At 49.9% G+C, this 15,772-nt stretch overlaps 1 protein-coding gene across 1 annotated transcript; it reads right to left on the minus strand.

Moving 5' to 3' along the window:
• Positions 1–501: 501 nt before the first annotated feature.
• On the minus strand, positions 502–14,860 carry phf5a (PHD finger protein 5A). The gene is made up of 4 exons (XM_042345126.1): positions 14,741–14,860; positions 13,409–13,432; positions 1,335–1,501; positions 502–833 (listed from the first exon to the last, which is right to left on the minus strand). The coding sequence occupies exons 1-4, from the start codon at positions 14,790–14,792 to the stop codon at positions 744–746; spliced, it is 333 nt and encodes a 110-aa protein (XP_042201060.1). The 5' UTR covers positions 14,793–14,860; the 3' UTR covers positions 502–743.
• Between the last annotated feature and the right edge of the window lie 912 nt (positions 14,861–15,772).

Raw genomic sequence — 15,772 nt, forward strand, 5'->3', positions numbered from 1 at the left:
TAAAGAACCTCTAGAAAGCTGGGGGGTGGGTGAGGGGGAGAAGTAACAGGAGTAGTACGGGCACAAAGGTAGAGAGGGAATGAAGGACAATAGCTTCTAATTTTACTTGCTGCACAAGCTGTTAAACTCTTGAACCTTCGCAGGTGAGGCAATAAGGGGAGGCTGCTCTGTAACCCGAGTGGCTGTTCTTGAAGGCTCAGCAGATCTGAAACCACCCCTTGAACAGAGGCGTCAGCCGGTAGAACTGACGTGAATACAAATTGTTCACAAAATGGCACCCGTTTCTTCCAGGGTATCATTCAGTGGTAAACTTGGGGGGGGGGGGGGGGGGGTTTCGAGGGAGGGAATGAAGAAAATGACTTAACTGAAAGACACGCAAAGTTAGCACATTTTCCCACTTCTAAAGCCAGTGATGTCTGAAGGAGGCTAGCGACACAGCCCAGAAACACACGTCAGTACTAACCGGGAGGAAGAGGGTGGAGGAAGGTGATAAAATACACCTTTACGATTGAGAAACATTTAATTCTGTCCCATTCACTGCCTCCCCCCACCCCCCCACCCCCCCCACCCTCCGCCCCAAGAAGCTGCCTGCCTGATTTGAGATGTCCGCTTTGATGTCCGTGCTTGTGAAATAGTCGACGGGTAAAAACCAAAATGTCCCCACGCAGATCACGCTCTTGCTCCCTCTCTGTCGGCGTCTGCACCTCCAGTTGGGAGCGAGCGGCTCGCACACGATCCCAGGTTCACCTCTTCTTGAAGCCGTACTTTTTGCGTTCGTAAAACAGGTCTGTTTTGGAGCTTCCCAGATTGACGATCTTTGGGCAGCCGTCTCTCTGCAACACAACGAGAGGGAGCGTTGGAAAAATAACAGCAGCAACAGCTTGCAAATTTACACGAGCATTCTCCAAACGTCAACAGGAATAAATAATTCATTGGAATTTTTGGTGCACGTTTGGTTTAAGCTGTGATGAGACCAACAACAACGGGACAGCATCACTGAGCGCTTAACAGTGACAGAACTCTACGCCGAGACACACGCGCGCACACATCCTTCCTTGTACCTGCCCCCTCGGTTCAGGTGGACGTTAAAGATTCCACGGCATTACTCGAAAGAATTAAAGAGTTTCTCCCAGCGTCCTGGCCAACGTGTTCTTTCACTTCATGGCTGTTACCGCGACGTTGCTGCGCGCAAATTGGCTGCCGTGTTTCGCCCGCAAAATACACGGACAATCCACTTTACAATGTATCCCGTCTTCAAGATATTTCAGCGACGCGATAAGGCGCTATATCCAATGCGAGGATTATAATTATTATAGTTTTATAATAAAACTTACATCCTTCTCTTGGATGGTGCACTCCTTGCAGTAATAGGCGTCGGACACGCCTGGGCCCCCACAGATCACACATCGCCCCTGGTAGGAGCCGTAGTTACACTCGTCGCAGATCCGGACCAGCGTGCACGGACGCACATAGGAGTCGCAGATGACACATTTGCCGTCACCTGAAAGGACAGACGAGAGAGAGGAAATAAAGCATTAAACCAGCAACAGGGGCTCAGCGATGAGAAAGATTTTGGCTGCCTCATTTCTCCCACATACAACAACAACAACAAGATTCCATTTATAAAGCGCCTTTCACGTCAGGAGGACGTCCCAAGGCGCTGCACAGTTGGGTCATGACCGAGCAGGGGGGAAATGGGAAGGAGGGAGCGAGGAGGGGGAAATGGTCAGGGTGAGGGGAGGGAAGGGAGGGAGCGAGGAGGGGGAAGAGAGTCGAGAGGGGAGCTGAAGGCTCGGTCAAAGAGAAAGGTCTTGAGACCGGCCTTGAAGGAGGAAAGGGAGGAAGCGGCGAAGGCACTGGAGGATAGAGTTCCAGAGCCTCGGGGCTGAGAGGCTGAAGGCCCGACCACCGATGGTAGGGCGATTGGGGCGGGGGACGTGGAGCACAAGTCAGTCAATCCACTTTCCAATCACAGTAATAGTACGAACCCGTTTGTTCGTCGAATGGCGGATCGCTTTTCCGGGGGTAATAAACCCGTTGAACACATAATAATAGTAATAGCAATTTGGTCACTCACTCCACTACTGTTTGTGGGGCACTGCCATGTGCAATTGGCTGCTGCATTTCGCCCACAAAGTCGTGGATTGAAGTGGCCAATTTTATTTTATCTTCAATTCATTGCAACACTTCCATGACCTCTTCTACCTGAGCCAGCCTGGATAGCAAGAGTCAGCAAGTTATTCAATGAGGGTTCCTGGGGCAAAATAGCAAGGGTCAGCGACAGTGATCCTTCCAAGGGCCAATTTTAGATTCCAACCTGCTGCTTGACTTGAGATCAGCTAACAGCACAAAAGGATTGAACTTGGGACCTTCCGGGTCTGTTTGCCTCACTCCCACAAAAATGCGCTGTTACTCACCATCTGGGCCCATAAAAATAATACTTGAGATTCATATAGCGCCTTATCAAGTCACCGAGACGTCTCAAAGCGCTACAGAAACCTTAGGCAAATTTCCTTAATCCATATATCGCTGTTTACCCAGCAGTAAGTGGGAACCAGGTTGTTAGTCAATTGAGGCATTGCTTTCCGGGTAATATTCCCTCCAAAAAAAAAGGATTATTATTATTATATGTGCGTTTAAACAAGTTTAACGGTCATATTGAAAGGGTAGGAGTGTGCTTTCAGAGAGCCAGCATGGATAGGATGGGTTGAAAGTCCTTCCACGGTGCTGTAAAACCTTTTGACTCTACGCTGTCCAACACTATGCAGTGCCACGAGAAAAAAAAATCTTTAGGTTTTTAAAAAAAAAGGTAGTATGTTTGCATTGGATCTCGCACTAGTGTTAAAATATTCCTGCTCTCTTTCCAAATACCTTACACAGGATCTTTCACATCCAATTCAACAGTGAGGTTTAACGTCTCATCTGAAGGATTCCATGGTTCTCCCCACTCCTCCCAATTCCCCCTTCCCCCAACGGGCGCACATGCACACAACTACACTGCAATATGGACCTTGGGCAGGAGTTCGAAAAGGAAAAAAAGTGCTACCATTGGCGGCCATGCATTCAGCCAATACTTTCCCAAACTCTGCAACTCTCTCCCTCGATTCCCTCCGCCTTGCCCTGCCTTCAGATCGCACCCGAAGACCTTCCTCTTCGACCGTGCCTCCCCTCTCCACCCCCCCACCACCCGGGTCGGCATTGTGCTCTGAAGGGCTCTGAATTTCCACCCCTCATGAAAGTCACTGTACAAATCCAAGTTGTTGCGGCAGTGGTGAAATTAATTAATTACAAGATCTCTCCGCGGCTGTGAACTTCGAACTTGCCGGGGCAGAGATTCAGGGCAGCTCCAATTAGCTCTCCCAACCAAGCGATTTGGATGGGTAATAAATCCGACAGTGAAAGGTTATGGCTCCTGCAATGGCTCAGCAAGTTGATTCAGCGAGCAGCTGAGACATATAGATAGGAACGTTTCCAGGTCCCAATTATAGGCTGCTTGAGTTAGCCAAGGTACCGCTAAGCGTGCTACGCTGGGCTGCAGCTGCTTGGGGGTGGTAAGAAAAACAGTCGTCAGCCAGTGTTCCCACATTGTGATCTCGAGAGGTTGGGTGGGAGTAGGTGTGGGTGAGAATAGGCTCAGGCTCACTCACACTCAGTCTTGGCTCACACACATACACGCTCGCTCGCTCACACACACACACACGCCACTACACTGGAGTCCAGGAGCTTAGTGACTAGAGCGCTCGCCACACACACGATTCCCGGCAGGGCGGGGCGAAACATTGGGCAAGTTTCTTTACTCCACATGCCTCTGTTTACCTAGCAGTAAGCATGAACCCGGATGTTATTCGATGGGCGGATCACTTTTCTGGGGGTAATAATCCCTCAATTTTTTTAAAAAAAAACTCATAATAATTTGGTCACTATCCACGACTGTTTGTAGGTACCGCTGTGCGCAATTGGCTGCCGCATTCTGCCCACGAAAGCAGACAGTGAATTCAACTTTACAGCGTATCCCGTGAGACTTCACAAAGACGTGATAAGGCGCTAAATCAAATACAAGGATTATCGTTATTACGCACATTCACATAAACCACACACACACACACACACAAAAGCAGTGCGTATAGGAGCTCAGTACAGCTCACTACAATAACAATTTGAGGTTGCGGTAAGAGCGGAAAGGGTTGCATTGAAAGACTGGGTCTTGCTCCTGTTATGCATTGACACCCAGGCATTTCCCAGCAGTTATAAATCAGGCACAAAGTGGAATAGCCTCGCTGTGTAAAAGGCCCGAATGCAAATCAGGGAGCCTGGCAACGCTACCCGGACAACAAGCCGACGAAGCCAATTCTTCCCCCCATATTGTTCAGGCCGCATCAAAGGTCCATTGGAATCACTGCAGCACGGAAACAGGCCATTTGGCCGGTCAAGTCTTCGCTGACGCTCACAGGATACACTGTTCGGGGGGAGCGACCCCGTTTTGTAAGCAAACGGCAAATAATAATCCTCACGGTTGATGCACGGCCTTGTCACGTCATCGAGATGCCTCGAAGCGCTTGCCTCACAGTGTAAAGTGATGCGCTCGCGCGGGCACAGTACGAAAGCTCCGGAGAAAGGAGTTGCTCCCTCCCTGCATTTTGGCTGCAAAGGTCAGTAGATTCTCAGAGGTGAAGGACCTTTCGGGGAAACGTTTCAAAGTTATCGGCGCAGGTTTATAATCTGCTGCTAGGCACCTGCTCGTTCGGGAACCTTTTCCTGCAACAGATCCCACAAATAAATACTTGGGTAATGGAGATATTAAAGAGCGCGGGACTAATAGGGTTAGGCCTAATAAACCAGTGGAACGGGCCGATGGTCTGAATGGCCTCCTCCTATTCTTGTTCGTTGGAACTCTCTGCCTCAACCCCTCCGCCTTTGTCCCCTCTTTGCCCGTCTTCAGATCGCACCTGCCTACGGCCATCTCCCCTTTCTCCCCAGCTTAGGGTCAGGCTCCACCACTGTTAAGCACTCCGAGACGCTACTCCACATGAAGGGCCACGACAACAAATTGAGTTTACGCAGAGCCTTTCACATCGGGAGGACGTCCCGAGGCGCTGGACAGTGAAGGGTCTGCACCCGAGCCAGGATAAATGCAAGTTGTTGTTTTCTTCAACACCTCATCCCCTGTACCTCTTGCGTTTGAAACAGATTGCTAGCTCACTCCACAGCACATCCCTCTCGAGGTGCAGAGTGCCACCGCAGCGATTATACATTAGCTTAAGGTTTGCTTTCGACCTTACAGCAAATAGTGTGTGTGTGTGTGTGTGTTCCCAGACCCTGTTTCAGTGCACGCTCTGGAAATCAGGGCTGGAAAATTCCACTCTGGCAGGCTGGGCAAAGTGACTGAGCAAACCTGTCCTCAACGCGGAGACAAAGGGGCGATTGATTGTGCAAGTCGAAAGCGTGTGAACGCCGGGGTCTGTTTAATCCTCCGTTTCTGCCTCTCGTGTGGGAAGACAAACGGCTTTTGCGACAACTTTACATAAACTTTAGATTTACACAGCGGCGGTTTCGGCGGGCCGGGGAGAGAGGAAAGAAGATTCTTTCAGCGTCGGGGAGATTTTACGGGCAGCAATGTTAAGAGAGTGCCACACCACGAGGCGAATTAGCCCAATTTGCAGCACCATTAATAGCTCACAGTGTGGCAACGCGGCCAGCCTTGAATTAAGTCGACAGGGCACACATTTAAGAATTAAAGGGGAGGTTAGAAACAGATTTTCACAGAGGGAGGCTGGAATGTGGAATTTTCTGCCACCGTTCTCTTTTTTAAAAAAAAAGGGAATTGGATAGATGCTCAAAGAGGCACGACATCGATAATAATGTCAATAATCCTTGCGTTTGATCTCGCGCCTCATCACGTCGACGAGACGTCTCAAAGCGCTTCGCAGAATACCCTGTAAAGTGGAGTGGATTGTGTGTTTTGTGGGCGAAACGCAGCAGTCAACGGCGCACAGCAGCGTCCCCGCTAACAGTCATGGATTGAGTGACCTCATTTTTGTTTTGGTGAATGTGTGCGTGTGTGTGTGTGCGCGCGCGCCTCTCTGTGTGCGCCTGTGTACATTTAAAATAAAGAGATTTTTTTTCCCCTTTAAAACACTTACATTAAAGGTTAGGTGAGTGGGAGAGGGCGTTCGGATTCGGTGACTCATGCTGAGGAACACACACAACCAACACCTCAGACTGGTTTGCTCAAAGAGCCTGTTTCTGTGCTGCACTATTTGTGTACCTGGGCTGGGTGGCTCAAACCAGGGCAGGTTCAGGAGCAACAATGAGTAAGATCTCAAGCCTCACACTCACGGCTCTGAAGATAAACGGCGATCCTTACGCTTGATACATAGCTCCTCACGTCAGGAGGACGCCCAACCCGCTCCACAGAACATATTGCAAAGCGTGGATTTTGTGGGCGAACTCTGCAGCCAATTGCGCACAGCAGTGCCCCACCAACAGCAGTGGATTGAGTGACCAATTTTTTTTTCCCCCCCGGAGGGATTATTACCCCCAGAAAGCGACCCGCCAATCGACTGTCTTACCGCTAGGCAAACAGAGGCGTGCGGAATAAGGAAACCTGCCTACGATTGCGCCCCAGCCAGGAAGATTGTAATAACTATCAGCAGATCACTCGCCTATTGTAATGAGCAATGATTCCTTGTAGGACGCTGCTGGGCGCAATTGGCTGCCGCCTTTGACCCCCAAAATATATACATATGGTCAGTGTATTCTCTGAAGCGCTTTGAGATGTCCCGAAGACACGATCCGGCGCTCTATCAAATGCAAGTTTTATTATCGCTGTTGCTTCCTTACCCAGGGAATGCTACACAGGGAGAAGGGTTGGATGAATCGCTGGCCTACGGTGACACAGATTAGTTACTGCAACTGGGTTCTACCCAGTGGAATTTTCCATCACCATATTCAGGAAGTTTCAGAGCAGAACACAGTATACCCACAGCGCCACACTACCCCCCCCCCCCCTCCCCCCCCCCCCGTCACAGTGACTGCTGTTCAATCACACACACACACACAGAAAGACCTTCAGCATTCCATGCTTCAACACCCACAGAGTAAAAGCCAGGCCAGTCTGTTCCAGAAATCCAATGTTCCAATGCTAGCGAATGATTAATCTCAGTTCAGACACAGCAAGCCTCTCTCTCTCTAAAAAAAAAAGAGCCGGGCCATACTTCAAAGGAGAAGGCTTCCCTATCCCTGAGCACTGCAAGCGAAAGGCATTCCTAACCCTGAATCAGCCTATGCAACAGCCCCCCTCCCCTGTGAAACAGCTTACACGCACTGTCACAGTGTCAGACTGTTATCTCGTCACAGCACCTTTCTGCTGCTCATTTCTGCGCTCGCATGCCCATCGCTCCGATCGACAGGTCTCTGTTTACCCAGCTGCGAGTAGGAACCGGGTTGTTAAGCCAATTGGCCGATCGCTTTCCGGGGGTAACAGCCCCTCTTTTTTTAAATTAAAAAAAAATGTGTGTGTGTGTCACTCAATCCACCACTATTTGTGGGACACTGCGGCCCGCAATTATCTGCCGTGCTTCGCCCACACACTGCACAGCCGCTAGACTGTACGGTGTATTCCGTGAAGCGCTTTGAGGTATCTCGAAGACGTGGTAAGCCGTGGATCTTATGCAAGGATTGTTATTATTCAGGACGTCCCAAGGAGTCGGACCAGTTAAGGATGGGGGGGGGGGGGCACGGTGAAACAGGAAGGTTTTTGAGATGCCTCAGTTTGGTTTGGATACTCTTAATCAAGCACGGGGTTGGGTTTCCGCACGCGACAAGGTACCCAGCCGACCCGCCCCCCAAAATTGTTAAACATTCCCCCCCCCCACAGCATCTCTTGTTCAAAGCACCTTTTTTTAGCCTCTCTGCCCCATCCGTGTGGAACTCCATCCGAACGTCCCTCCGCCTCACCCCCTCCCCTTCCCTTCCCTCCTTCAAGACCCCCTTCCTCAACCGTGCCTTCGGCCACCGTCCTACCCTCCCCGTCCTCCACCCCTCCTGATCCCGACCCCCAGCTCGGGTGCGGATCCCGGACTGTCCCCGACTCTAACTTTCATTTACACAGCGCCTTGGGACGTCCCCCTGACGCGCAAGGCGCTGCGTAAATGTAATTTGTTGTTGTTGTTGTCCTGAAAGTCCCAGTCAGTGTTAACAAGAAAAAAATCAACAGCAACAGCTCACTGTGTGCTGAGCAGCGGAAACAAAGTCATTCTGGTGCCTCAGTGTGTCTGTCTGTCCATCTGGCGAGTGCTGAGCCAAACAGAGAGTGGAGGGGGCTTTGCTGAGCTGCCTGATCTCTCAACTTGCCGAACATTTTGCCGTGCTGGGAATCAAACCCAGGTCCACTTGCTTGCGAGGTGAGCGCTCGAACCACTATGCTACAGGGCTTCATGTACCCGAAGCCAGACTGCGCGCCCGTCAAGCGGAGCTGACGCAGCAGAAAGCCAGAGGGAGGACTGGGGAAACCGGTTTGTGCTTTCAACAGAAAGATAGCGCAGAAAGGACCGTGCAATTTTCTTTCTCCCCTTGCATGCACTAATTGACATCCTTGCTTGCGTTTCACACCACCGCTGCAAGTGCGCTCGCTGATTATTTTGTGGGAAATGTTTTGTGTGGGACTAGCTGCCAGAACCAACCATTAAGTGAACGCCCAATTTACCTTGAGGAGTTTTGGCCAGAACACTGAGAGAAACTCCTCTTTTTGAATTGTGCTGTGGGAACTTTATGTCCAACTAGACAGGCAGACAGATAGGACTTCAGTTTAACAATAACAAACTGCACTTTATATAGCACCTATCACTTCGAGAAGACGACTCAAACTGCCGGACAGTCGATCTGTGCGTGTTGGGGGGTGGGGGGCGGGGGGGGGGGAGAGGGAAAATGCCCAAAAGCGCCGTCGAAGAAGAAGGTCTTGAGACGGACCTCGAAGGAGGCAAGAGAGTTCCAGAATGGTGTGGGGCGAGTAGGGTGGGGGCATGAATCAAGCCAATGCATCGACATGTCATCTGAGGAACAGCAACTCTGATAAAAAATAGACTCTCCCCCACCCCCCACTTTACTAGTTTAAACCTTACTGATGTGTTGTATCAAAAGAAACGAAAGATACATGGGGGGGGGGGGGGGGCTGTGTTCCGTAAGACTACATGACCTTGAGCCCAGATAAGCATTTAATGGCTCAGTTGGTAAAGAACTTCAGTCTGGAACCCAACCGCAACAACAAAGGAAGGTCTCAGGCTTAACCCACGCTTCCCGAGCGAGTCGGTCTCACCCGAACCTCCGCAGGTGATGAATAATAAGAGTCCTTGCATTTGACATAAGGCCTCGTCACGTCGTCGAGACGCCTCAAAGCGCTTCACAGAATACACCGTGAAGTGGATCGACTTGTGTGCTTTGTGGGCAAAACGTGGCAGCCAATTGCGCACAGCAGCGTCCCACAAACAGTCGTGGAATGAGTGACCCTATTTCTGAAAGGGTTATTACCCCCAGAAACCGATCTGACTGACAACAGAGTTTCTACTTACTCCACACGCCTCTTATTTACCTAGCAGTAAGGACAGTTGCCTAAGATTTCGCCCCGACCGGGAATCGAACCTGGGTCCTCTTGCTTGCGAGGCGAGTGCGCTAACCACGACGTTGCAGGACTCCAGGACTGGTAGGTAGGGGCGCTACGTAAGTCTCAGTGCGTCTGAGCTACCCTTTAAGAGAAGCGACCGTTTCCTAACTCGCGTTCAGCAGGTCCTATTGGCAAGCAGTGTGACAGGGATAGAAAGCAAATATAGTAACAGACACTTCTGTGACGCCCCGGGCAAATATCCTGCCACTACATGCCTGGACTCACACATGAAAGCTGACAACTCGGGTGAAATACAGTGGGGACAGCGAAAGAACGCTGAAATTTTGCAGCCACCCCACATTAAGACAACTCAAAGTACTTTACAGGAATCAATGGCGGGGGGCGGGGCGGGGGGGGGGGTTTCCGCAGGGAAACGCAACAGACACTTTGCACGTAATGTCCCACAAACGGCTGATTCATCTGGAAGATTGTTGGCCGGGAATAACGGGAAGAAACTCACTCTTCTCTTTTCACAAAGTGCCATTGGGACTTTGTTTATCGTCTCATCAGAAGGAAAGGCGCGTCTCTTATTACAATGCAGCCCTCACCCCCCAGAACTGCCCTGGCGTGTCAGCTTAGATTGTGAGCTCAAAGTCCCGATGCGGAGCGGAGAGGTGGGGGAGGGAGGATTGAATGAAGGGATCGGGGAGGAAGTAACAGTGAGGCGCAACTAAAAGTCTGGCTGTTGTATGAACAAATACAGAAGGGCTTCACTGTACCCAGTGCCCACAGGAGACTGGTTCCAAACCGCAGTCCCTCACTGTATGGACTCAGTGGAATGCACGCTTCACTGCATGCCAATGTTTATTTCACAAGGAACATTTATTTAGGCACAGATTCAGTCCCCAGAGGTGGGAGACTGAGCAGAGGAAGACAGCCCAGTCTTTTCTCTCCCTCCCCCACTCTCTCTCCCCCCCCCCCCACCTACCCTCCAACGCACACACACAAAGCCGGTCTCAGCCTCAATGCGGTCTTTAGCAGGGACGGGTAACCTTATCTGGCTGCAGTACAGTAAGCTGTGAATCGATTTTCTGTGGACTAATTAGACCAAGAAACTTTGAGAAACAAAAACATTCCTGGCTTCAATGAAGTTTTGTTTCGATTCATTGAACTCTGGAAACCTCAAGCACAAATAGATGGTCCAAATCCAATTTTGGATCCACTTCCCCCTCTCGCCTCGGCCCTGCACAAAATACTTGTGTGCCACCCAGTGGCACGAATGAGAAAGAAAATAAAGAGGTAATTCGGGGATGTAGAAACACAACAACTTGCGGGGTAGCGTCACAGTACGCTTAACAGTGGCGGAGCTTGACACCAAGCTATTTTTTTTTTACACAATAGTATTTTATAATAACAATAATAATAATTGCATTTGACACAGCGCCTTATCGTGTCTTCAAGACGCCTTCGCAGAACGTACTGTAAACTGAATTGACTGTGTATTCTGTGGGCGAAACACAGCAGTCAACTGCGCCCAGCAGCGTCCCTGTCATGGATTGAGTGACCAGTTTTTTGGGGGCGGGGGGTGGAGATTACTATCCTCGGGAAAACAATCTGCCAGTCGACTGACAAGTGGGTTCCTACATCCTGCGAGGTAAACAAGAGGCATTCGGAGTAGGGAAACTTGCCTAAGGTTTCAACCTGCTGGGAATCGAACCAGGGGCGTGCGCTATAGCTATAGCCATAACCGATACCCTACGGGACACCACGATTAGCCATAAAGCGTTTTATTTCTACAAAAGGAACCATATAAAGAGACTCCACACTACAAACCGGCACAGAAATCGGATGAAAAAAATCATACAGCCTTAAAGCTGGGTCCTTAATAGCCAGGGCTGTTGGAAGAGACAAGATCTTACGGGCAGGGTTTTGAAATCGGGACAGCTCACAGGAATCTTCAACGCGGGAGGCAGCAATCAGCCCATCAGGTCCGAAAGAGCTATCCGCCTAACTCTTTCCCCAAACTCTTAAAAGCTATTATGGATTTTGTCCAACTTCCAATTTATGGCAGAACATTGTATGTCCCGATAACCTTTTGTGGAAAGAAAAATGACCCCAACCTTTCTTTCTTGGGCAGGAAATATTTTTGCACTGCACCCTCTATTGGTCGACAATAACTTCCCCCACCCCTCCACCAGTAGAGTAGAAGCAGCTTCCCTGGTTTGACCTTATCAAAACCCCTCTCGTAATTTTAGGCTCACTAGGTCAGTGAATCGATACACTGAGTAATGCACCTTTCTCGCGCGGGCTTGTCAAGAAGACACGAATCAGCCCAGCTCCACTGGCTCCCCGTCACTCAGGATGGTTTCAAGATTTAAAGCCCTTCATGGCCTAACCCTAACCTAATTGGCTGCTGCGTTTCGCCCACAAAATATACAGTCGCTCCGCTTTACACTTGCCTTAAAGGCTTATCGCGGCCCTGCCCCTTTGTGACCCCCTAACCCCCCCCCACCCAACCTGTCCGCTCACTCCGCTCAGCAGGCGCCAGCCCGCTTCGCGTCCCCCGCCTTGCCCGCCCCACTAGCGGGCCTTCAGCTTCTCTGCTCTACCCTCTGGAACACTACCCAACGTAAAGGGCGCTGTATACTTGCAAGTTGTTGTTATTGTGGAACTCCATCCCACAGTCCCCCCCCCCGTTTCCTTCACCCATGCCTTCGGTCATGCTCCTACTCTCCCCACTTCAGGATCCCAACCCCCAACTCAGGTGCAGATCCCTGACTGTCCAGCGCCTTGGGATGTCCTGCTGCAGTGAAAGGCGCTATACGAGTGTAATTTGTTGCTGTTGTGCTCTGCAGGACTTGGCTGGTTAGCTGCTAAACTTGCCTGCATACACTTACTGAACTTTGTGTGAAGTTTCACCCATAAAATACACAGTCAGACCACTTTACAATATATTCTGTGAAGCGCTTTGAGACGTCTCAACAATGTGATAAGGCGCCATATCAAATGCAAGGATTATTATTACTGGTAGTACTTTGGGGACTTTTTGGATGGGTCAGTGCTTATTTCACATAAGGTTTTTTTTGCTGGCCATTAAAGAGTGGTTAAAAGGCCACATTCTCTATAGGAATTCAATAGGTGGGTGACTTTCTACAACTAAAAACCAGCACTTTCCAGCAAAGTTTTGAAGTGACAATGGTCTCAATATTTTCATCAGCCTGTAGGGATTGTATTCATGTTCCAATCACACAACAAACTGTGAACCACTTGTCTCCTCTGCTAACTATACCCAAACCGTGTCAGCCTGGCTCAGCGGTGGCACTCTCACCTCCGAGACGGAAAGTTCTCGGCTCAAACCCAACACCGGGACTTTGAATCCAGTCTAGGCTGACACCACAGCGCTGGAATATGCTGCATTATTGGAGGTACCGCCTTTGAGGCGAGATGTTAAACCAAGCTCCCATCTGCTTGTTCAAGCAGACACCAAACATTCCACAGCACAATTTGAAGAGAATGTCTCCTCGTGTCTTGGCTAACAGTCTTCCAGGTAAAATCGTTCATTCGCTTCATGGCTGTTTGTGGAACATTGCTGTGCGCAAATGGGCTTCTGCTTTCATCTAAAAAAAAGTCACCCCCCCCCCTATTTTCAGTAAAACCCAGTGAATCACTTTGAGATGTTAAGACCCCGGATAGGAAGACAAACCTCCCCAGCAAGTCACAAGGAAGGTGCTGTAGCAAATCCATCGCCTGTTAGTAACTGGCGGGGGAAATAAAATACTGAAATAAAAAGATTCCAAAAATGGTACTTACATTTCTCACACAATCTTCCAATAGCTGCAAAGTAAAGAGAGACAGATTCAGGTCAGACTCAGACCTACACACGCCATTAACTGTTTGGCTTCCCCAGTTGACTCCTCGCTCCCCTTTGCTGAAGCTATTGGCTCAAACGGATACAGGTATTGACTGGTGAGCTCTCCTCTGCCATTCTCCACCTTAATCCCCAACCGTTTACCCTTTAAGAAGTTTAGAGTCCCCTCACTCTGCCTCCACCTCATCTTCCCCCCCTCCCATCCACTCAATATCCACCCCCCCCCCACATCTCTCTCCCTCTTCCACTCACCCCCTCTCGCTCTCTCTCACACACACACACACACAAACTCTTCCTCTTTCTCACACACTCCCTCTCCTTCGCTCACCCCCTCTTTTTCTCTCTCTCTCTCACACACACACTCTTTTTCCCCCATCGCACACATGCTCTTTCTCTCTCTCCTCCCTCACACTCTCTCTTTCTCTCCTGCTCTCATTCATTCACGCCTTCATTCATTCACATCCCCCTCTTCCTCCCACACTATCTTTCTCTCATTCCCTCCCTTTCTCTCTCACGCACACACCCTCATTCATTGATTCACACTCCCCCTCTCCCACTCGCTCTCTCTCTCTCACACAAACTCCCTCCCTTCTTCCCTCACACTCTCTCCCTCCCTCTCCCACACACCCTCTTTCTTTCTCACACTCTCTCTTTCCCTCCCTCTCTCACACACTCTCTCTACCTCCCCCTCTCACACAAACACTCTCTCTCTCCCCCCCTCTCTACCTGCCCCTCTCTCTCACACTCTCTTCCTCCCTCCCTCCCTCTCATTCTCCCCCTCCCTCCCTCCCTCTACCCCCCCTCACACTCTCTCTCTCACACTCTCCCTCCCCCTCTCTCTCACACTCTCTCCCTCCCTCCTGGCTCTCCCCCACACTCTCCCTCCCTCCTGCGTCTCTCTCACACTCTCTCCCTCCCTCCTCTCTCCCCCCACACTCTCCCTCCCCTTCTCTCTCACACTCTCTCCCCCACACTCTCCCTCCCTCTCTCTCTCCCCCACACTCTCGTTCCCTCTCTCTCACACTCTCTCTCCCTCCCCCACTCTCGCTCCCCCTCTCACACTCTCTCCCTCCCTCCCCCCCTCTCCCCCACACTCTCCCTCCCCCTCTCTCTCACTCTCTCCCCCACACTCTCCCTCCCCCTCTCTCTCACTCTCTCCCCCACACTCTCGTTCCTTCTCTCTCACACTCTCTCCCTCCCCCACACCCTCTCCCTACCTCTCTCCCTCCCTCCCCCTCTCACACTCTCTCCCTCTCTCTCTGCCCCTCACGTACCCACGCCGGCCTGTTTCCTGCAGAAGATCAGGTCCGGGTGGTGTTTCGCCATTGGCCTCGCGCGCGCGCTCCGAACCCGCCAACCCTCACCGGAAGTGAGGCGTGACCTCGCCAACCCTCACCGGAAGTGAGGCGTGACCCCCCCCCCCCAGCCCCGAGCCAATCACTGACAGGGCCCCTGAGCCACTCACCCCGACACCTGGATATTTCATTGTCAATCTGCACATTTCACAGCAAAATCTATACATTTCACATCAAAAATCTATATATTTCACATCAAAATCTATGTATTTCATTAAAAATCTACACATTTCACATCAAAGTCTATATATTTCACATCAAAATCGATATATTTCATAAAAGATCTATACATTTCACATCAAAATCTATATGTTTCACATCAAAATCGATAGATTTCATAAAAGATCTATATATTTCACATCAAAATCTATATATTTCGCTTCAAAATCTCTATATTTTATAAACAACCTATATATTTCACAGCAAAATCTCAATATTTCACAGAAACATCTATATATTTAATTGAGAAATCTATGTTTCACCCCAAAACATCTAATCTCCCTTTCAAATACCCCCCTTCCCCCCAGACACATTCCCCCCTCCCCGGCAGCTGATTTTTAAGGTTATTTTTACCATTATTCATTTTGATTATTGATAATTAATCAACTAATAAAAATTAAATATTTTATTCACATTGATCATTGATAATCATGTATATTTATTGAGAAGTCCTGACGTGATAAGGCGCAAGGAGTATTATTATTATTGATTAAAGTTCCTACTAATGACTCCACACACCACGCACACACACACACCTGCCCAACCTGCCAAAATTGATTAATAATAATAATAATCCTTGCATTCGACATAGCGCTTCACACCTTCAAGACGTCTCAAAATGCTGCGCAGAACAGACCGTCACGCGAATTGACTGGATGTTTTGAGGGCGAGACGGGGCTGGGGGGGGGGGGTTCAAGCCCAAGCCCAAGCCCAAGCCCAGCCGATTGCCAG

The sequence above is a fragment of the Callorhinchus milii genome, unplaced genomic scaffold (assembly GCF_018977255.1).
Source record: "Callorhinchus milii isolate IMCB2004 unplaced genomic scaffold, IMCB_Cmil_1.0 Scaffold31, whole genome shotgun sequence".
Classification (NCBI taxonomy): domain Eukaryota; kingdom Metazoa; phylum Chordata; class Chondrichthyes; order Chimaeriformes; family Callorhinchidae; genus Callorhinchus; species Callorhinchus milii.